At 36.9% G+C, this 23,520-nt stretch overlaps 1 protein-coding gene across 2 annotated transcripts in view; it reads left to right on the top strand.

Annotated features, from left to right (window-relative positions):
- Nipbl (NIPBL cohesin loading factor) overlaps positions 1-22,679 on the top strand; it is a 153,700-nt gene extending 131,021 nt beyond the window's left edge. The window contains exons 33-47 of one of the 2 annotated variants that reach the window (XM_048428991.3): positions 27-135; positions 1,520-1,656; positions 5,056-5,196; positions 5,401-5,494; positions 5,870-6,024; positions 7,087-7,177; positions 9,233-9,406; positions 9,731-9,921; positions 11,414-11,521; positions 11,926-12,126; positions 16,151-16,297; positions 17,894-18,168; positions 19,259-19,433; positions 20,992-21,180; positions 21,730-22,679. In XM_048428991.3, the coding sequence (XP_048284948.1) occupies positions 27-135; positions 1,520-1,656; positions 5,056-5,196; positions 5,401-5,494; positions 5,870-6,024; positions 7,087-7,177; positions 9,233-9,406; positions 9,731-9,921; positions 11,414-11,521; positions 11,926-12,126; positions 16,151-16,297; positions 17,894-18,168; positions 19,259-19,433; positions 20,992-21,180; positions 21,730-22,095 (2,553 nt within the window). In that variant the 3' untranslated portion in view covers positions 22,096-22,679. Of the gene's footprint in view, positions 1-26; positions 136-1,519; positions 1,657-5,055; positions 5,197-5,400; positions 5,495-5,869; positions 6,025-7,086; positions 7,178-9,232; positions 9,407-9,730; positions 9,922-11,413; positions 11,522-11,925; positions 12,127-16,150; positions 16,298-17,893; positions 18,169-19,258; positions 19,434-20,991; positions 21,222-21,729 lie in introns of both variants that reach the window. The other variant, XM_048428995.3, reaches the window with a different exon arrangement.
- The last annotated feature ends 841 nt before the right edge of the window (positions 22,680-23,520 follow it).

The raw sequence follows: 23,520 nt of genomic DNA, 5'->3' as shown, positions 1-23,520 counted from the left end.
TGGAATTTTTATATGTATACATATAGTTGTTGAAGTCTGAAGAGGATTCCTCATATAAACCTGTGAAGAAAGCTTGTACTCAACTTGTTGATAACCTAGTTGAGCATATTCTTAAATATGAGGAGTCTCTAGCTGGTAAGATATTTTATATATTAATCCTTAAGTTAATTTTATGAGATTTTTAAGTACTTGGTCCCTTTTCTCAGTTTTACCTCTGGATTTGCCTGCTTAGTAACTAGTGTGTCATTTTTAAGGGTGATTTGAGTTTCATAATGTAAATTTCTGTTTGGTTAGTCGTTTTAGATTATATTGTAAGATTGCCTAGATCAAACAGTATAATAAATTCATAAATCTTATCTCTTCTACATATCTCTAAATATGTACTTTTAGATGTCATATTGAATAAGAATAAAGTTCACAGCCTAATATGTTTTTTTACTGGCATCACAAAAGTATCTGGTATTATTTAAATTAAAGAAAACTGTCAATGAAAATGTAGTAACCATTTAATTAGTCTTAGAATATTGTACTATCTTTCTAATACTGTTCCTCATTGTTTATAAAATTCTCTTAATAATTGATGTTTAATTTGTCAAAATTTCTCAATCTTAATTTTTAATCTGGTGAAATTTAATATAAATTAAATACTTAATATTTTATATTATGTCAATCACAAATATCAAAAATTGCACCAAAAAGATAAGTTATGTTTGGTACCTATTGCTTAAAAACACAAAATACTAATATAACTTCCCATTTCCTGATATACATAATGAGGAGCAGCAGTTACTCAACTGAAGGACCAACTTCCTCTCGTGGAGGTGTCACTTATGGCCCCTAAAGGGATTGTAGATAGCCTTTCTTTTCTTACACAGGACTTACTGGTTTGGGGAAGTTTGTTTTGTTTTGTTTTTTCTTTTTGGTTTTTTGTTTTTCTTTACATTTTCTCATTTTTCATATGTACCTTTTTGCCTTTTATATTTTTCTCATCCAAGACTTCATTGGTGATACTAGTATCCATTAATATTCAACATTGCTAATCATCTCTAATTATAAATCTCATGTATTTTTTAAGAACCAAAGTATCTCTAACTGGCCTCATTTGCACAGTCCTCTGTGTAACTGGCAGCACAGAGTGCTGATTGTTACTCTGCAGCTTCACAGGGCTCTAAATACGGTCTCGCATAGCTGAACTGTTAGTCTTCTCTGCATTCACTCTATTCATAGATGGAACCAACATTTTCCCAAGACTCCCTGAATTTTCCAACTTTCTTCTCCTTTTAAACTTCAGTCATCTCCCCCTACAGTGAAACTTGCCTTTCTTAGTAAGGCCTCTGTCCTTTTTCTTCGTTGTGTAATTTTGTGATCAAAAATGAAATACAGGTAATCTAATATCATGAGAAATACTAATGCATTTTATTAAGACCCATACTGAATCTGTTATGTTGAGTAAATTCAATAATATTCTAGTTTTCACTACTTTGCCTTAATTTGATGTCTTATTTCTCTGCTTTTTTAGACTCAGACAATAAAGGTGTGAATTCTGGAAGATTGGTAGCTTGTATAACCACTTTGTTCTTATTCAGCAAAATAAGACCCCAACTCATGGTTAAGCATGCCATGACTATGCAGCCGTACCTTACCACTAAATGTAGTGTAAGTACAAGTACTGTGTTTTTGGTTGGTTAATTGGTTGGTTAGTTGGTTACTTTTTTTCTTATAGACCAGGCTGGCTTCAAACTCACAGAGATCTGCCTGTCTCCGCCTCCTGAGTGCTGGGATTTAATACATGCGCAACTACTACTGGCTTGGTTTTTTTCAAGACAGGATTTCTGTGTATAACAGCCTAGGTTGTCCTGGAACTCCCTCAGTAGAAATCTGCCTACCTCTGCCTCCCACGTGCTGTATGTGCCACCACACCCAGCTTGTGCTGTCTTATTCTTTGTTGCATATAGCAGGTAGTTAGAATGCACATGTGCTAGCCACATTCTCACTGACAGATAAACTGTGTCATTGACTCAGATTTGCATTCTACTGCTTGTTATCCAAACATATCAGCAATTCAAATGCAGGCTCTATTTCTGGTCTTTTTTCTTTTAAAGATTTATTTATTATTTATACTGTATTCTGCCTGCGTGTATGCCTGCACACCAGAAGAGGGCACCAGATCTCATTACAGATGATTGCAAGCCACCATGTGGTTGCTGGGACTTGAACTCAGAACCTCTGAGGTGGAAGAGCTGACAGTGCTCTTAACCTCTGAGCCGTCTCTCTAGACCTCTCTATTAGGTCTTAGGCTAACCCCTTTGTAACTGTTTAATAAATGTTGTAGCTCTTGTTAGGACTTCAAAAGTGAATAAAGCAGAAATTGTAACTTGAAGAAACTTACTGTATTTTGGATTTTTTAATTTTTGGTTTTTTGAGACAGGGTTTTTCTGTAGCTTTGGAGCCTGTTCTGGAACTCACTCTGTAGACCAGGCTGGCCTCAAACTCACAGAGATTTGCCTGTCTCTGCCTCCTGAGTGCTGGGTGGATGTCACCATCACCCAGCTATATTTTGGATTCTTAATTTGCAATTCATTTGTCATAATATATTTTATTACTTTTATTATAAAACAATATATTGAATATGGAACGTCTAATATTATAGTAGAGACATTGATATATTAATGTGCTGTGTTCTCCTAAAATAAAATGAAAATTCACAAAATATTGCTTAAATAAAAAGAATAGTGTAAATCAGATGAGATTTTTTAAATGAGATGTATAGCAAAATAGTAAAGTATGATTTGTACATATGCTAAATTTTAAAATGTTTTAGAAACTTACAACTCTTAATTTTTTATATACTGTGTTCTAAAGAGCTAACTTTAATAGTTTCCTCTACTAGATTGTTTTTTCTTTTGTTATTAGGTGTTAAACAATTTCCTCTTAATTTGTAAGTTCCATGAAAACCTCAGGACTTCCTGAGAAATTTTTAAGGATCAAGGAAAGTAGTAGAGAATAAAGAATATTTGTGTATGTATGTACATACATACATATACTACTATATATAAATATATACTGTTATATGTTTTATATATACATATATATTATTTCCAAGACACTAATTCCATCTGCCTATAGTAGATTCAGAAATAACTTAGCTTCATATATAATCTGTAGCTAATAGTTAGCTCATGTCAGCGTAACACTGTGATTAGACACTTGAAGAACTTTACATGCATTTTCTCATTTAATTTTAAAGATAAGGAAACTAAAACATAGAAAATATCAGTATCTTACTCCATGTCACATAGCTCCTCACTGCCAAGCATTTAATTCAGTGCCTTATTCTTCCTCTATAGTTGACGCTCTTCTGACATACACTTTGAAACAATGTTCCATTCATTTTATGGGTCAGATTCTCAGGAATGAGTTCCCTAAAGCATGGAGAAAAATTTGGGTTTTTCTGTTTGCTTCTTCATGAATTTTGTTTTATTTTTTATTTACTTTTTAGAGATATAATCTTTAGCTCTTTTGAAAAGCAGTGCATAGCTATTGGAATCATTTTTGTACCTTTTGCCAATCTAACAGGCATAGAGGAATAATTTCTCATTGTTCTACTTCTAAGAAAATTAACCTTTTTTCATATTGACCAGTTGGCCTTATTGATATATTGACAGTTGACCAGTTCTGTAAATTGGCTGTTTATGTAGTTTTCCTATTTTCTGTGAATTGTGTGCCTTCTTTCAAAGCTTGAAAATTCTTTAAATAATTTAAACATATTATCTACTTACCAGACATAGTGGTATATGCCTTTAATCCCAGCACTCTCGAGGCAGAGGCAGGCAGATGTTTAAATTCAAGGCCAGCCTACATAGGAAGTTCCAGGACTCTATGGAGAGACCTTGTCTCCAAAAAAAGTGTTCATCGTATGTTACTTTGAAATTTTGCTTGGCTGGATTAAAGGCATACATAAAAAAATCTTCTTTCCTTTTACAGCCCCTCCCTCCATACTAGTAATGTTGCTTTTAGAGAGAGAATTAGCTGAACAGAGGGCAAGTGGGAAAAAGAATGTGTTATGGGGCTGCAGAGATGCTCAGTGGTTAAGAGCATTTTCCAGGTTCAGTTCCCAGCACCAACCTGGTGGCTTACAAATCATCTGTGACTCCGGTTCCAGGGTATCACGTGCCCCCTTATGACCTCCACAGGTACATCATATACATGGTACATACATATAAGCAAAATTCTAATACATATAAATAAAAAACAAAAATTTTATGTGCTTATTTTTTAATCAAGATATCTGTAAGTATAAAAATAAAGAGCCTTCAAACTAGTTCTGGGGTAATAAATAGTTATTAAATAAAATATTTACCACAGCATTTCTCAACTCCAGCACTATTGACAGAGCTCGATAATCCACTGTTGGCAAGAGCTTTTATTGTATTATGGAATGTTCGACAGTATCTTTTGGTCTTTGTCCAATAGATGTCACCTCCACTGTGACAACTAGAAATCCTTCTGACACTGCAAAGTAATTGTGGGTGGAGAATGGAAGCAATCCCCTACAGTTGAGAACTATTAGGTTAATAACCTTCATCAAGAAGGTATATTCAAAGTTGCCAGCCTTTGTAAAATATTCCCCTAATATTTAAATGTTTTGTTATAATTGACTTACATTTTGTTTTAGCGAGGGAAATGTGGGGCTGAAGAGATAGTTCAGCAATTAAGAACACTGGCTATAAGCAACATGGTGCACATGCATGCATTCAGGCAAATAGTCATAATCATAAACTAAAAATAAATGAAGCCCCAAAATTATTTTAAGTATAACAGCCTTAACATTATTAAGTACCCCCAAAGTCACATGGTAAATTAGCATTAGAGCTAGAATGCAGACTCTTGATAATCTCTCAGTTGCTGCTCATTCCATACTTGGTAGAGAGCTCCTTTTTAATATTTTAACTGTAACTTTACACACATAATACACTATGCTTATACTCCAGACATAAAGCTGTATATTTTTTTTAAGTTTTAGATATTAATAAAGCATTGATTTTATTCTCGTAGACGCAAAATGATTTCATGGTTATCTGCAATGTTGCAAAAATCCTTGAGTTAGTTGTACCATTGATGGAACACCCAAGTGAGACTTTCCTTGCTACTATTGAAGAAGACCTGATGAAGCTGATTATCAAATATGGCATGACTGTGAGTAGTTTAGTTTACCATGTCTATTGTAGTGTGTAATACACAGGTGATAGTTTGCAGCAGATTGCTATATAATATGTCAGAGATAAGTCCCAAGATCTTTTATCATATTTTAAGACAAATATGTTAGAAAGAAAAAAAGATCATATATTTCAACTGTGTTTTAGTTTTTACTTAAAGAGTAACATCCTCTCTATCTTTTAGGTAGTACAGCATTGTGTGAGCTGTCTTGGGGCTGTTGTAAATAAAGTGACACAGAATTTTAAGTTTGTGTGGGCCTGTTTCAATAGATACTATGGTAAGTTCAGTGCTTGGCTTTCAAATTGCTTGCTAAGTTCTGCAAATGTTTCCACATCAAAAAAAAATCTGATCAAGGAGAGCAGTGAAAATATAAGTGTGTTCTTGGGGGTCCACACTTAGAATTTCTCTATGATCTTTTGGATTCTAATTAGTTCAAGTTTCTCTCTTTAAAGTGATAAGCTTTCTGGCCACCATATAAAGTAAAATTTTAATATTCTTACATTGTTTTAGCTCTAAAGGATACACGCACATTATTGGTGTATTTAATACTTAAAATCATTAGTAAAAGTTAACTATATTTTATTAGTAATTGCTTTTGCGAAATTCAAAGATGAAGAGGTGACTCTAAGTAACTGTGATTTATCTTTACTAGGTGCCATTTCAAAATTAAAAAGTCAGCACCAAGAAGACCCAAATAACACTTCCCTTTTAACAAATAAGCCAGCGCTTCTTAGGTCCCTCTTCACTGTTGGAGCACTCTGTCGGCATTTTGACTTTGATCTGGAAGATTTTAAAGGCAACAGTAAGGTAAAGATCACAGTATTAGCTAGTGTGCTGTGAGACACAGTCCTGTGGCCCTGGATGACTGCAGAAGAAGGCGTCTTTAGAGTAATGGAAGGAGCTTTTGGAAAGAGTGCTAGTACAGCACGATCGCTGGACTACCTGCTGATCTATGAGTAGTTTCTTACTGGTCTGTGACAGATCTGAAGTTTCCACAGCCAATTATATCAATTCGTTAACAGAGACACAGTGTTTAGAACAGGTTGTGGCACATACTTGTCACAGACTGTCACCACTATTCTAAAAGGAGACACTAGAAAGGTGACTCGGAAGCTAAGAGCATTGTCTGCTTTTTCCAGAGGACCTGGCTTTGGTTCCCAACACCCACATGGCAGCTCACAACCTTATGTGACTTCAGTTCCTAGAGATCTGATACCCACTTCTGGCCTCTGCAGGCAGGGACACACACATGATGCGCAATCATACATGCAGACAGAACACCTATGCATATAAAAGTGTAAATATATCTAAATAAATTAAATAAAATAAATTGCAATTGATTTTTTTTCCTCCCAGTGTTGTGAATCAAACCTAGTGCCTTGCATTTGCCAGGCCAGTGCTTTGCAATTGACCAGCATCCACTGCAAAGTTCAGATGAAAATTCTCATTGTTTGCTTTTAGGCATTTTTCTCCTCTATAGTTGGGAATTGAGGGCAGGTGAGATGGCTTAGCAGGCTGAGAAACTTGCATTTACTTGAGGTCCATCCCTAGATCCTACAGGGTGACAGGAAAGAACCAAGTCCTTAGAATTAATTTTTTTGGCTTCCACACCTCCACACAAGTACTATGGGGTCTGCACATTCATTCATTCATTCTATCTGTCTGTCTGTCCGTCCACTTTTCTGTCTGTCTATCTCTATCTTTCTGTCTGTCTACCTATCTATCTATCTCTTTCTATCTGTCTGTCTCTTTCTCTCTGTCTATTTGTCTATTTCCCTTTCTCCCTCCCCCTCCTCTTTGTTACACATACTTGAAAACTTGCTGTGACATTGAGCGTCCTTTAATACCTTTACTATGCGTCCCCCTTAGGTTAACATAAAGGATAAAGTACTTGAGCTGTTGATGTATTTTACGAAACACTCAGATGAAGAAGTACAAACAAAAGCCATCATTGGTCTAGGTAAGTTAAATCTAAATTTCTTAGTAGTTTTTAACTCTTTGTGTGGTAGAGTAAGCTTTTTGACTATTGTGAGTCTAAGTTGTTGGTTTATTTAGACATACTTTTATGACTGTGTGATCTGATGTGAAGAGTGAGAAACTGGGGTTAAAAACACCTGGATCTGTTCGTGTTTCAGCCTGTGGCCTTTCTGGGTAACTTGGGTCGAACCACTTCTCCCTTCCTCAGTTTCTTTCTTAGTAAAGCAGAGCTAACGATTCTGTCTCCCACCCGCCTTCCTAGAGCTAGTAAGAAAAGTGACAGTGACTGGACCCCGTAGTATTGAGGGCATGTTGAAAGTTTTAGTTATTTCTTAAAATTGTTCTTTTTCAGTGCAAATAATGTTATTATATATATCTGCCACTTATTAAATGAACAGTCTTTTATTATAAGATCAGTTGGGATATGTGAACCTGATCCATGTTCCTTTTCCAGAAGCACTGGTGTAATAAAAACATGTTTTGCATGCAGCTTTATACAGATTACCTAGAAAAGAATTAGTATAGAAAATTAGGAACAGGAAAGTATTAAACTGCCTGAATTAAATACTCTATTTTTAAAAAGAAAAGAGTTCTAAAAACTCATGTGCCTTAAACCTGTAATAATTTTTTTTATTTATTAAAGACAAAGAGATAAATATGTCCTATACTTGGTGTTTTACTGTTATTATGTGTTTTGTACAAATATATATATATATATATATTCAATAACTTGGTTTGTTGAGGAATATTGATAGCATTGTCAAGGTCTATAATTGATATTCATGGGTAGTCACTGATAATGACTTTTGGAAAAAGTGAGTGAAAATATTCTGAGCTGCCCAAACCCTATTAAATCATGTTGATAATTTTATAGATATTTAAATATAGTTGCCTTCTTGCTCATCATTCCTTTCATAATTACTTGTAAGTCAGGTGTGGTTGTGAACACTTTTAATCCCAGCACTTGGCACGCAGAAGCAGGCAGATCTTTAAGTTTGACCCCAGCTTGGTCTACAAAGTGAGTTCCAAGTCAGCTGGGATTGCAAGCAAGCAGGGGAAAAAGTACGTACAGTCGGAAATAGAGTAAAAATGTGAACATCATTTATCAGAGAGTTCTGTGACGTGGTATTGCCTTCATGCCAGTATATCCGTTAGTGAATGCAGAGAATAAGTCTCATAGAGTGACAAAGCCAGTTGTATGACAGATAATTCAGAGAACAAATAAATGAAGTTTTAATTTAAGGAAGTAGCACTGTATGGGCCATGGTTACCTTGTGTAACCTTGACATATTTGTGTACTCTGCTTTAGTTCTGGTGGTTTGGCTGTGGTATTACTAATGCTTGCTGACATCAAGAGTCTTAATTTTTTCTTATTAAACATTTATCTATATATACATTGATAATTTTATTTTGCTAGTTATTGATTAATGCTTGTAAGTTAGCATTGTGGCCTCAAATTTAGAGCCATTTGAGAAAGGATCGGGAAGATAATTTTAGTTCTGTTTTTAAATTCTGTTTCTTCAGTGGATATATTTCAATATTTTTTTACGTTGTCACTGTAGTACCTTCTGTTAGGGGTCTGAAAAAATGTTTGCAGACATTACATCTTAAATCCTGACAACATCCCTCTGAGGTAGGCGGGTGGTAAATATTATTGTCCCCATTTTACAGATGGAGAATTGAGGCAAAGAGAGATTGTGTGACTCAGCCAAGGTCACACTACAAGTCAGTGGTGGAGCCAGGAATAGAACCCAAGACTCCTGACTCCTAATCCACTCCCCTAGCCACTAGGCCCTGCTCCCTCCTCAAGGTTTCCTCTTGTGTGAAATTCTCCTTTGAAATGCAATTTCTTGTTTTTAATTCATGGGGAAAGAAGTACCTGCTCTAATGCTTCTCTAGGTAAGGCCACCAGCATATTCTTCCAGTCATTTTAAGTTTTAAATTTTTGAAATAAGGAGCTCTTTGTATAATTTGATATTTTCATTGTTATATTTACCTTTAGTAGGAATATATAAAGACATTTTTCCCTTTTCCTTAGGCTTTGCCTTTATACAGCATCCAAGTCTAATGTTTGAGCAAGAAGTGAAGAATCTGTATAATAATATTTTATCTGATAAGAACTCCTCAGTGAATTTAAAAATACAAGTGTTAAAAAACCTCCAGACTTACCTACAAGAAGAAGACACACGTATGCAGCAAGCAGACAGAGACTGTAAGTGAGAGCGTGGTTGGTGATTGCCCGTGCAGGTAGTCCGGGCACTACACCAGCTCAGATGGGTGCCACTCCTCCTATCCTAGAAAGGATGGTAGAACTGTTAGTAGGAGGTATTAAACTCTCTAAAATAGTTCCAAGATTTTAGATATCTACTCTTATTGTTCTCTAAGAGTCTCTGACACAGTTGAGGAAAAACCATTGGAAACCATTTGAGCTTGAAAATGAGCTGTTACCACTGTGTTTGAGTCGTAGACTCTGTCAGGAGTAAGAAGCAGAAGTTAATATGACCTTGATGTGTTTCTCCTTTGCCCTCTGTTGTAGGGAAGAAAGTTGCAAAACAGGAAGACCTAAAAGAAATGGGAGATGTTTCCTCGGGAATGAGTAGCTCCATCATGCAGCTTTACCTCAAACAGGTGCTTGAGGCCTTCTTTCACACCCAGTCAAGTGTCCGCCACTTTGCCCTAAATGTGATCGCGTTAACTCTAAACCAGGGTCTTATTCATCCAGTTCAGGTAAGCGAGTTCTGTGATAGCAGCACTCACGGACAACAAAATGGGCTGTGTGATGACACCAGGATGGGGACATCAGGAATTCTTTATTCCCCTAATAAGATCTGTGTCCTAAACTCCTATGACTAAACTTTTCTTGGCTACTTCTTTCTTCTTCCGTTTGTTAAAAATAGTCTTTTAACATTACTCAGGCTGTCTGTCCTCATGGGCTTAAATATCTCCTGCCTTGGCTTCCTGGGTTGTCTTCAACTCTTAAGAACCTAAGAATCTTAATAATCTGTTATGTTGCCACTGCCACAGAATACATATATATTTTTGTTAAACTTCCAGTTTCTATTTTGAGAAAATGTCCTTTTCTTTCACTAGCTTTGATAAAATTCATCTTAATCTAATTTTACTCAGATCTCTAAGAACCAACAATAAGTAATGTCAATGGAATTAAATAGGTTTAAAAGAATAAGAAATAAGGTTTTGTTCTACCACAAAAACATAAATTCCATCATCTGAGTTCCATTTTTCTCTTTAAATTGGAGGTAATATCAGCTATTCAACGTGTTAAATTGTCGCAGTGTGGTTGGGATGAGAGACTAAAAGGGCAGGTTTGTAACTCAATTGTAGAGTACTTGCCTAGGATATTCAGATATTTGAGTTATGGATTTGACCCCAGCATAAGAAAAAAGGAAACAGAAATAATGTCATAAAATGTTTAGTATCCGTGAAGTGTTTCATCTTCGGCTGGCATACGACTGCTATCCAGTAGTCAGTGGAGCACCACAAACTATGGAACTTCCAGAGACTGTGGATATTGTCTCCTTCCGATCCACGGGGTTTACTCTAATGCACACTGATGTGTTAGAACAGGAACTTTTCTGCTATTTTCTAAAATATAACTAAATGTGTACTTTCTAATGTAAACATAACTGTGTGTCATAAAACAGTATATTGACATCCATTTAGTCTGCTTTTCATCACTCGGCTATTAAGATTACTTTCTAACACTAGCAGCATATTGATATTTTCACCTTTTTTATTACTCAGAGATAGGGCCCATGAGAAGGTTCAGTGGATAAAGGAAGAGGTTGTCTGTCTGTCAGCAGACAACTTGCAGAACTTTGTGTTCTCCTTCTACCATATCGATCCATATAGGTTCTCATTAAACTCGGGTCCTCAGACTTGGCAGCCATTAATTTGTCCACTGAGCCACCTCACTGGTCCCTATCTTATAGTCTTACATGATAGTGTTAACCTGGGAACTTTAAAAAAACTTTAATTTGTGTTGAAATTGTTTAAATCCAAGTACATCATTATTATTGCTGGTGTTTTCTTTCTTTCAGTTAAATCAAAAAAAGAAAGATTGTCACACCAAAACATAGCAATTAAAGAAAGTTTCTACTGCTAGATTTTTATTTTTGATGTATAGGCTTGACATTTATTGAAATCTATATAGAATTTTTACTTCTATGGTGTCTTATAAAGCCTTTTTTTTTTCTCCCAGTGTGTTCCATATTTAATTGCCATGGGCACAGATCCAGAACCTGCTATGAGGAACAAGGCTGATCAGCAGCTTGTGGAAATAGACAAGAAGTATGCTGGATTCATTCATGTAAGTGCTTTTAGTAAATTAATATTGCTTTAATAAATCACTACTTTCAAATCATTATTTTAGAATGAGTCACTTAATATTTTTCTTAGCTTACAACCAAGTTTTTTCCTCGAGGTGTTTATTCTAGCTCACAACTAACTGACATTGGGCCAGGGTGATTGTTCAAAACAATAGTCAGGAGGCATGAGCTGTAGACCCTAACTTAACCTTGGCTAGCAGTGACTCCTAGACTTCTGCTTGGTTTCTTGTATGTGCAAAATGATGGGGTTTACAGTTACTACTCCAGTACCTCATTCTGTGATTTTTCTGTGATAAGGAAACCAAATAATGAAGTTAGCCTTGAATGTGATGTTGAGTATGAGTCTTAATATCCCTAATGCAAGTGAAGCCTTTTTACATTTCAGATGAAAGCAGTGGCTGGTATGAAGATGTCTTACCAGGTACAACAGGCGATCAACACGTGCCTAAAAGATCCTGTCAGGGGTTTCCGACAAGATGAGTCATCAAGTGCTTTGTGCTCACACCTCTACTCCATGATCCGCGGGAACCGCCAGCACAGACGCGCCTTCCTTATTTCCTTACTCAACCTCTTTGATGACACAGCAGTAAGCATATACTTTATTATCGTCCAAAAATAAATGTTCTAGAAACTGGATGCCTAAAAGAGTCAAGACTTAAATATTGCCATTTTGGTAAATGTCACTGATTATATTGTTTCCTTATTCTACTAAGTTACTTACAAAGTTTATGATCACAATCAAAGGGGGCATTTACATGAGCAAAAATGTATTGAGGAATAAAATATGATTATGTGTCTATACTGAATATCTTGGAAATTTTATCAGGATTTTCTTTCTTAATTTTTTACATTTAATTTTTTATTTTATATTTGGCGGGGGGTTGCCACATTGTGGATATGGAGATCAGAGACCAGTTTGTGAGAGTCACTTTCCTCCTCCCACCATGTGGATCCCAGAACTGCACTCAAGTCTTCAGGCTAGGTGACAAGCTTCTCTCCGCTGAGACATCTGGCCAGCGAGGAACAGTGTTTATAGAAGTCAGCTGCGTCATTGAAACTATCCCTGGGGATAGATTCTGTGAATACATATACATACATACATACATATATAAGGGTATTTCTGCCATTCTGTAGGACTCAAATATTGTTGGAGAATAATATCGTTTGGGGGGATTTGTTTTTTGTTTTTCAAGATAGGGTTTTTTTGTATAATCCTGGTTGTCCTGGAACTTGCTCTGTAGACCAGGGTGGCCTTGTACCCAGAAATATGCCTGTCTCTGCCTTCCGAGTGCTGGGATTAAAAGTATGTGCCATGACCACCTGGCTTAATAATAATATAGATTTTTAGTGCTGAGTTTTTCATTTTGATTTTCTTCAAATTACACATTTATGTAAGTGCAAGTTGACACACATTGCACTGGCCAGGTCCACTAGTCAAGAATGCAGAAAGTTCTGTTCTTTAGGTTTATCTTTTATAATTTATTCATCCATTTTACAGATATTTCTTTAGTACCTATTATGGTACCCACCATTGTGTAAGACATTACTAGATAGAATGGTAAAGCCGCTGTAGCACCTACCCACCCACATAGAGCACAGACCAGCCTATCTGTAGAGCAGCTTGTGGATGAGCAATGTAAACATTTTTCTTACTTAATCATATGACATAGAGTTTTTATAGTAAAGCAGAATTATACTTACCAGAGCATATATACCTTACTAGATCTGTTCTTTTTAAAATATTGCATGAAAACTTTTTATATGACATAACAAATACATGTCCCAAGTTTGTGATTCAGAATGCCTGACCTTTCCCCCATCATCCTCACTATTGTATCACCATTAGTATTCAGCTTTCACAGAGTAGGACTTTACTGCTAAGACTGAGAATGGTATGCTATAGTGCTATGGCATTCAAAGGGTTTCTTTCCGTTAAAAGGATACAATACAAATAAGGAAAATAAATTATTGTAGTTAGCATATATTGAATATGGTTTCTACTGATATTTCTTCAGTCTTTATCTCTGTTAGGATAATAGAACTTTAAAACTTTACTCTGACAGAACTCCAGTACAGAACTTTACTATTGACTGCCTCCAACACAGGGTATCAGAAAAGAAATAATAGGCAAGCTAGGTGTAGTAGCTGATGCTTTAATCCCAGTCTTCAGAGGCAGGGTCAGGGTCATAGGGTCATCACTGTAAGTTCAAGGCTGCCCTGGTCCACAGCTGATTATTTCAGGCCAATCAAGAAGAGAGAGAAGTCAGAAACGGGTGAAAGGATGAATATTGACAAGTGGAGTTCTATCCTCTGTGTTCCTCTCTGTGACATTTGGACAGTGGTATACAACTTTAAAGAGTAGATTGGGGATCTGGAAAGATGGCTCAGGTTAGGATCACTTGATGCTGTCACAGAGGACTGGGTTCAGTGCCCAACATCCATGTGTCCACTTGCAGTCAGTCACCCATAACTCCAGTTCTAGGGAGTCAGAGACCCTCTTCTGCTTTCTGTATACCGGGCTTACACATAGTGAATATACATACAAGCAGACAAAACAGTCTAACACATAAAGACAAGTTAATCTTTTAAAAGAGAAACAAAGTAAAAATAAAACAATTCACTTTTTAAAATTTGGTGTCTTATAAATACTAAATTTATTACATCTGTCTTATGAACTTTTACTATTGCTTCTGCTGCTGCTGTATATTTTGTTACTTGCGTGCAGAGAAAATAAACAGAAAATAGCGTGCTTTTAATTACTAGTTTTAGTCTGGTTTTTTAAATTTAATGACCAATTCATTAGGATTTGAAAAGAAAACAACAGGGCATGAACGCTGTCTGTCTTGGCTGCTGCTAGAAGGAATGAGATGGAGAAGAGGAGAGAGAGACTTTGAGTTAGGTCCAAGACAGCAGAAGGCTAACAAAGTGGCTTTGCAGCTGTTTTGGGCAGGTGCAAGCTCTAAGAATCTGTTGGTGTTTTGAGACAGGGTCTCACCATGTAGCCCTGGCTATCCTGGAATACACTATGATGCTTTTCTTCTGCCTCCTGCAGTTCTGGGAATAAAGGTGTGTGCTACCACATCTGTCTAGCCCAGAGAATCTGGACAAGCATGCTTAAGCTTTTGACCAGTATCTAGAGAAAAGAGGAAAGGGAACTGGAGAGATGTCTCAGTGACTGAGCCCTTGTGCTTCTTGCAGAGGACCCAGACTCAGTTCCCAGCACCCATATGGTGTTCACAGTCATTCATAAGTTCAGTTCCAGGCACCTAGGCACACAAAATATACACATACATTTATGCAAGTAAAATACCTGTTCACGTAAAATAAAATAAATCTTTTAAAAAAGAAAAGAGCAAAAGGGGCTAGCAGCAGGAAAGCTTTCCCATGCAAGCCTGGCAACCTGAGTCAAATTCCTAGACCCTCTATGAAGGCGGAAAGAGAGAACCAGTGTCACCTGTCATCTAACCTCCACATGTCCCCCACACACAACATGCACAAATGACGATGATGATGATTTTTAAGAGAAAAAGGGAAAAGTTAATACTTTCTGTGTTAAAATTCTAAAAGTCAGTAAGCTTAGTGGTGAATATCTGCAAGTAATTGCCTTGGTTACAAGTTTTATGATAGTTTTTCTATAAATTATCAAACATCCATAAATGTAAATATTAACGTGTTTTCCTATTTATTTAGGGCATGGCATCTTGCTGTGTTACCTAAGCTGGTCTTGACCCCTTTAACTCAGGTGGTACTTTGCTTCTGCCTCCGTTGTGCTAGGCGTACAGTCACATTCCAATATTTCCCAGCCTAAGTTTCTTTTTAAAGTTCTTATTTTTAAAGCCAACGACCAGTATCAACCATAATTTCTCTTGTATTTTGTGTATTTCATAGTACTTTGGGTTAGTTTGTTTCAGGGTTTTTTTGTTGGTGGTGATTTTTGTTTTTGTTTTTGAGGCAGGGTCTCACTAATAGTTCTGGCTGTCCTGGAATTTACTTATGTAGCCTTATGTAGACCAGGCCGGCTTCAAAGTCACAGAGATCCTCCTGCCTCTACCTCCCAGTGCTGGGATTAAAGGTGTTTGCCACCAGGTCTGGCCCTGGAAAATATTTTACCAGTGCATGATGAGGGATGGATAAATTCAGATATTAGTAGTGTATTACATATACTTTTTTTGGAGGCTGAATAGTAACTGTTCTCCATAAGTGTTAAATTTTGAGACAACAATGACTAATTATATTTTCATATGTATGCTTTCTAATATAGTGTGGATCTGTCATAAAGGTCTCACATAATCTATAAAGGAAAAGGATTTTTACTTAACTGCACTAGAAACTTTGCCTCTTCCTTCGTGAGGTAGCATGATGTACATCATTATAAAATCTCCTAGAGTGGCTATGAGGTCACTTTTGTGAATTGTGCTTCTGCCTAGCCTCACCCTTGCATGTATGTCATCCACTGTCTGTCTCTTTGCTTCTTTTCTCCTCTCTCTTTCTTTTGTCTTCTTCTCTCTCCAGTACTGAGGCGAACGTGCCTTGTGATAATTTTCTAAAAGTTCTTTGGGCGGGTTTCCAGCTGCTATCTAAACTTGTGTACCTTCTCTTAAAATTTGCAGAAAACTGAAGTGACTATGCTCTTGTACATAGCAGACAATCTAGCCTGTTTTCCGTACCAGACTCAGGAAGAGCCGTTGTTTATAATGCATCACATAGACATTACACTCTCTGTTTCCGGTAGTAACCTATTGCAGTCATTCAAGGAGGTAAGTACACATATTGCTATTCTTCTAGTTTGATTTCAGTTTTCAAGACAGTGTTTCTTTGGGTAGCCCTGTAGAGCAGTCTGACATTGAACGCAGAGATTCCCTGCCTCTGTCTACCACTGCAGGGAATAAAGGCGTGCACCACCACACCAGCATATTGCTATTCGCAAATGCAAACATACTATTTTCAGTGTTTCATTTCTCATTATTCTTTGCACAGGCATATAAATCCCTTCTAAATGAACTTACTGAAATCTGGGCAGTACTTGAACTGAGAGAAGTGGGTTACTGTTTCATTTCTGCTCAGGTCTAAAACCACGTTATTTCCAGAGAGTTTATGTATACTTTCTACAAGTTTGAACCATTCCATTGACGGGTCATCCACTTTCTCCCTCCCATTTTATTCATGTATCCACTTGAGTCCCATTAGAGGCTGTTGCTATTCTGCTGATGCTGATGTTGTGGTACTGTATTAGCTCGTAAGACTGGAGTGAGTATACACTGATGTGGATGGGTGCATATCTGGTGTGTAGCTTACACCACTGATGTCCTTGTCTTTCTATTGATGCATCTTAATGGAGCTGGCATGCACTAAGTTTGTCCTTTCTGTCGCAATTCATAAGTACAAATATAATTAATTATGAAAATACCTGATATAGCACTAGGCAGGATACATTCTTTAATACTTCAATAAAAGATTTTTGTATGCCTGCTAATCCATTTAGATCTCATTTTACAAAATTGTAGTACTCAAAACTCAGCCTAATAAAACTAGTAACTCAGAGAAATTACCTTAGAAACCTAAGCAAATTACATTAGTACCTAATCTGTTGTGAACCACAGAACAACAGCACTGGTTCCCCCTTCAGCTACCAAGTCTGAATCCTCACCCTGCACCTGCTCAATTAGTTGCACATTTTAAAGGAAACTTCTAGGGTATGTGTGTGTAGAAAAAAAATTTTGAGAATATTAATTTTCTAGCAATTCTAGCTATTTTGCTCTCTTAATTTTATTTTACTTTGTAGGCTGTACTTAGAAATGTGTCTCCTGTTATTTCTTAACAGGTAAAAATTGAATAATTGCTTTTGTAGTTTGGTTCTCTCAGTGTGACCCCCCCCACTCTTGTAAATTAGCTCTTCCAGAGAAACAGGGTTTACTAATATAAAGAAGTTGCAGGGTAGCTTGCTAAAAACTCTTGAAGGGGGGGGTAGTTAGATGGAATCTGGAGGTGTGTGAGAGCCCTGTCGTCTCCCTTAAATTATAAGTGCTGCTCTTATTCGTCAATGGTTTTATATGTGCCAAATTAATGTTCTTATAATAAGCTCTCTTGTTACTGTCTTTATGAGAAAATCATTTCTCTTTAACTATTGTAGAGGGCCTGTTTGGATTGGGGAGATAGCATGGATGTTGTTTGTGATTTAGTCTCAGGACTAGCTTTTCCCTTCAGGCTTACATCTCAGTTGCTAATAGAAAGTCAATGAGCTTTATCAATTCTTTAGTGAAACTTTTCATGGCTGTTAGATGGAGGACACTAACACTGTTAGAGGCATTTTGCTTTTATTATTTTTCAAACAGAACAATTCCTCTTTCTTTCAGTCTATGGTAAAGGACAAAAGGAAAGAAAGGAAAGCGTCCCCTACCAAGGAGAACGAGTCCAGTGAGAGCGAAGAGGAAGTTTCCAGGCCTCGGAAATCTCGGAAGCGGGTAGATTCGGATTCCGATTCCGACTCTGAAGATGATGTCAACTCAGTGATGAAGTGTCTGCCAGAAAATTCAGCCCCTTTAATTGAATTTGCAAATGTTTCCCAGGGTATTTTATTACTCCTTATGTTAAAACAACATTTGAAGAATCTCTGTGGATTTTCTGATAGGTGAGTTTATATAATCAGTAAGAAAGCAAATATACTCTGTTCAGAGCACATTAAAAATTCACAGGAGGTTCGGATTTGGTTAATTTTATTGCTATGTATTATTCGTCTACTGTAAACCATTATTTGGAGTTTTTTTCCAATATTAAAAGATGGGAAAACACTTCTTCACTCAATAAATTCCAGACTCAAAGAGATTTCTCAGTTGTCAGCTGTTTCCACAGGAGAGGTTGCACAGTGTAGCCGGAACTTCCAATGTTTTCAAGAGGTGCTAAAAACCCAGCCACTGTGTTCATCTAGTACTGGATATGAAGCTAGAGCCTTGTGTTTGCCAAGTGTGTGCTGTGTCCCTGAGCTCTGCTGCCAGCCCTAGAAGTCCGATTTTTAAGAGAAACACTTGGTTGTAAGATATCAGTAACTAATGTAGAATAATTTTAAGCAGTGTAAAGTCTTGATAAGGAGTTATAAAGAGCTCCAAACAGTTACTCATCATCTGAAACTAGTTGTAAACCAAAAGAAGTAAGACCACTGTAAGACCACTGAGATGACTTGATATATAAAGGTGCTTGCAACTAAGCCTGGCAAGCCACATCCTTCCTCAGGAACCATACTGTGAAAGGAGAGAACTGACACCTTTGGCTTGTCCTCTGACCTCCGCGTGTGTGCTGAGGTGAGCACACGTACACAAGCACACACAAATGGTGACATTTCTTTTTATAGAAAAGAACTAAAAGTTAGCAGGCAAACTAGTTAGATAAGATCATTTGTAAGAAAGCTGCCCTATTGCCATAGTTACTGTCTATAAATTAGATACAAGAAATTAGTTTCATTAAAATAATGCCTTCTACTTGTAATTGGATTTGTCCAGGTCTGTTCCTTCCTGAGCCGGGTATCTCTTTTCCATATCCCTGTCAATATAGTTTATGATGTAAACTAAAGAACACTGTTAATATTTGCTTTTTCTTTTCTCTTTTCATTAGTTGAAATTCGTATGATTTAAAAATTGAGTTATTACTAAATAAGAAAGAACTAGAATCAGTTTAAGTATGTGCCTGAAGTTTTTTAAAACTCTGGTTTTGTATTTCCAAAACAGTAAAATTCAGAAATATTCTCCATCTGAATCTGCAAAAGTATATGATAAAGCCATTAACCGAAAAACAGGGGTTCATTTTCATCCCAAACAAACACTGGACTTCCTGCGAAGTGACATGGCTAATACCAAGCTAACGGAGGAGGTGAAGAGGAGCATAGTTAGGCAGTACCTGGACGTGAGTACCACGGGCTGTCAGGGCTAGCTTTCCCACTGCACCCACCGCAGCGTGGTTACACTGCTTTGTAAGCAACTGTCATCAGATTGTGTGGATTACAACCTTAAAAGTTAGAACCATGGCTAGTCATCCTCTTACCTTCTTCGGCCACTTTGTTCCTCTCCTCTTTTTCTCTCTCTTTCTCTCTTTCTCGGTGGTATCTCTGTGTTAGCTGTGGGTGTCCTGGAACTTGTTATGTAGACTGGGCGGGCTAGCCTTGAACTCAAAGAAATGTTCTGCATTCCTAGGTGCTTGGATTAAAGGTGTGACCCTTCACGCACAGCTTTTCTTTCAGTTTTTACATGAGTAATCCAAGTATACACATATGCTTGGATGCTGTGTGTGTGTGTGTGTGTGTGTATAATAAATATATAAGTACACCTTTTTAAGATGTCTTTAAAGATCTAAGCTTGCTAGCAGATTCCCTGTAATACCAATACATGGGATCCTGAGTTGTGAGAACTGTAAATTCAAGAACAACCTAGGCTATATCATGTTCCAGGCAAGCTTTGGTACCCAGTCTCAACCCCCCAACCCCCCAAAAAAATGTGTTCTAGAATAAGCAAACCCCTGAGTAGCAGGCAGTGCATGTCTTTCATTCAGCACTGAGTCCAGCCGTGACTGCATGGGTAGCTTGAAAACAGCTATCAACATAAAGCACAGCCAAAGGAGCAGCAGATGTATAGACGCAGACAGTAAGGATCAAGATTGCCAGGTCTAGGGAGTAGAGCTTCTCTTTAAATGATGGAAGACGGTGATGGCTGTACAAAGCAGCGAAGGTACCTAAAATACTTAAAGTACTAAATTATATGTACATTTTACCACAATGTTTTAAAATACTATTTTTGGAATATGTTTAGAAAGTTGTTCTAAGGTGCTGGAGAGATGGTTCAGCAGTTAAGAGCACTAGCTTCTCTTCCAGAGAACCAGGGTTCGATCTTTTCCAGAGAAACAGGGTTCAATTCCCAGCATCCACCTGGCATCTCACACCCGTCTATAATAGGATCCATTGCCCTGATCCAGCATGGAGATGTACATTCAGACAGAGCACATAAATAAACAAATCTCTTTTAAAAAAAAGAATGTTGTCCTAACATTTTTATGTTATAATTTTCTTAGAGTAAGTTACACGAGTATTATAGTTATTGTTTATAACCAAACAAATGTACACGATTGTTTTTATACTATTATCTTTTCAAACTTTAATTTTTTTAATTTAAAAATTATTTTAATTTTTAAAATTATTCATTATTTTTTGACATAGCATAAAACAAGCAGAAAGCTGAAAGATAGCATGTGTGTCCGTGCTTATCACCTGAATGCTCGGTGACCTGGACCTACCTCCAGCAAACTTCGGGTCTTGAGCCAGAAAACCCATTGCCTAAAATTTTAATGAAACAGCCTCGTGCAGTCTGTGGCTTTCATACAACCGTGGGAGAGCAGTAACTAGGAGAGGGACCACCTGGCCACCAGTCCAAACACATTGCCTATCTACTTAAAACTCTCAATCCTTTTTCAGTTTAAACTTCTCATGGAACACCTGGACCCTGATGAAGAAGAAGAGGAAGGCGAGGTGTCGGCCAGTACGAATGCTCGGAACAAAGCAATTACCTCGCTGCTTGGAGGAGGCAGCCCTAAAAATAACACAGCAGCAGAGACAGAAGATGATGAAAGTGATGGGGAGGATAGAGGAGGAGGCACTTCAGGGGTGAGGCGGAGGAGGAGTCAACGTATTTCCCAGCGTATTACGTAAAATGATTTTTATGTGCTTATATATGTCAGTCTATTAAATGTACACCAAGTAATGTAATACTTATAAAACAAAACATTTTGTAGATAGAGATTCTCTACTCAACCATTTATACATCCTTTTGTAGAAAGTTTAACATAAAAGATAATAAAAAAAAAACAGAAATGAGATTTATCCAGCATAAAAGGTTAATAATTTTTTGGATTGTATTAATGTGTGCTATCCTTTTTATTGTTGCTAAGTTTTATGTAGCTTTATGGTTTATATGTACATATAATTTTATATATCAAGAGTAAAGACACGGGTACAAATTAAAAGTTATATGGTTTTACAAGTATATGTTAACCCCTTGGCGCTGGCGGTCACGGTGCGTCTCATTGCCGGCAATGGAAGTGTGCTGGGAAATCCCAACTCCCGGCGTCAAGGGATTAAAAGCAATAAAAACGATAATTTCACTAAAATTCTTTTGTGTAACACTTGGTCTTTTTTCCCCTCCCAATGTTTTAGTCATTGAGAAGGTCAAAACGAAATTCAGACTCTACGGAGTTGGCAGCACAGATGAATGAAAGTGTTGACGTCATGGATGTCATCGCTATTTGCTGTCCAAAGTACAAAGATCGACCACAAATTGCAAGAGTAGTACAGAAAACCAGCAGTGGCTTCAGTGTTCAGTGGATGGCAGGCTCCTACAGTGGCTCCTGGACGGAGGCTAAGCGCCGCGATGGCCGCAAACTGGTGCCTTGGGTAGACACTATTAAAGAGTCAGACATTATTTACAAAAAAATTGCTCTAACGAGTGCTAATAAGCTGACTAATAAAGTTGTTCAGACTTTACGATCCCTGTATGCCGCCAAGGACGGGACTTCCAGCTAATGAATTTGTACATGCAGCCAAATTTACAGGAATTTTTTTAAAGGCAAAAAAACTTGAAATATCAACATTCTGGCAAAAAAATCAGTTTTTTGAAGAGTGGAACCTGGGATGCAGGAACAAGGAAGGAATGTTGGGCAGACATTTCTGTGGGAGCTCCTTCGCTGTTGTGCAGCAGAAACGTTTCTCGGTTCGTTTTTACTCCCACTGTATTATAGTTTAACAAAATTGTTTATATCTTGGAAAAAACTTTCTGTTTAAAAAATAAACAAGTGAATGTTGGAAATTAGTCTGTTAATGTTCTTAATAAAGTGTTCTTGGAGTTGAACCTAAGCGGATGGCTTTCTTTAGCTTAGCCCAGTTTCCAGGGAAGCATTGTCTCTCCAGGCTGTAAAGTGGCAGACTCTCCTGGACATATAATTTATTCTGTCGAGAACAAAGCATGCAGTACCTGTGGCCTACTTGCAGAAGGAGCTTTTGTAAATGTAGATTTTGTTGTATTAGGTCACCCTGAAAACAGTACGAGAAGGGCCCCGGCCGTCTGGTGGAGCGAATACTGCAATAAATTTTTTTACTTCTCTTTGTTACTTGTCTGTTTCCATTTGAATTTCTTATTGTAAAGATCTGTTTAAATCCATTTATATTATTTTGCAGTCTTTTATGTAAAATTTATTATATCATTGGTTTTCAAAGCAGAACATAAAATATTGTTTATACAGTTTGTACAGGCTGACTTCTGATAATTGCTATCTATTATTTTCATTCCCATAAGAGGGTGTAAACAGCTCCAGGGTTTATTGTATCCTGCAATATTTAGTATTAACTATATATGATTTAGCACTGTGCCAAACACATTTTCAAGAGTACATTTTGATATAAAAGAAACTATAGTTTATTCCTTGTATGCTTCCATTTCTTTCTAGTGATGTCATGATGGTAATACTTATTTTTTAAACCATGGGGAAAGATAACAATTTTGCTATTTTGGAAAAACCGCATTTCTCTTAAAGTGACGCCATGTTATTTTAGAAATAGAGTTGACTAAGTGTGACACTCCCTAGTTAAACACACTACATTTTGACACGCTATTTTTAATGCTGAGAGTAATTTTACTAGTTGGGATATTCATTTTGTAGCCTGAAAGTTTTATACATGTTTTCAGAACAATTGTCATATAGATTAGTTACTACAGATACCTCAACTAAATTGGGAGGATATTATATGTACTGATTTTTAAATGACTTCTAAAAAATGTTAAATTTTATAAAACCAGCAAGTAAATGAACGTACTCAGTTTGTGAGGAACAGTGACTGCCACGGACTTCCTCTTTGTGAACACCTATTAAACACGATGAAAATACCTCCAAACTCTACTTCCTATGTGGGATCTTTGAGAACGCCTTCTTGAAGGCTGTGTTTGTTTTCTTC

This window comes from Myodes glareolus, chromosome 15, assembly GCF_982192425.1.
Source record: "Myodes glareolus chromosome 15, mMyoGla1.1, whole genome shotgun sequence".
Taxonomy (NCBI): Eukaryota; Metazoa; Chordata; class Mammalia; order Rodentia; family Cricetidae; genus Myodes; species Myodes glareolus.
The sequence above is the reverse complement of the archived record's forward strand: the minus strand, read 5'-3'. Positions and strand labels throughout refer to the sequence as shown.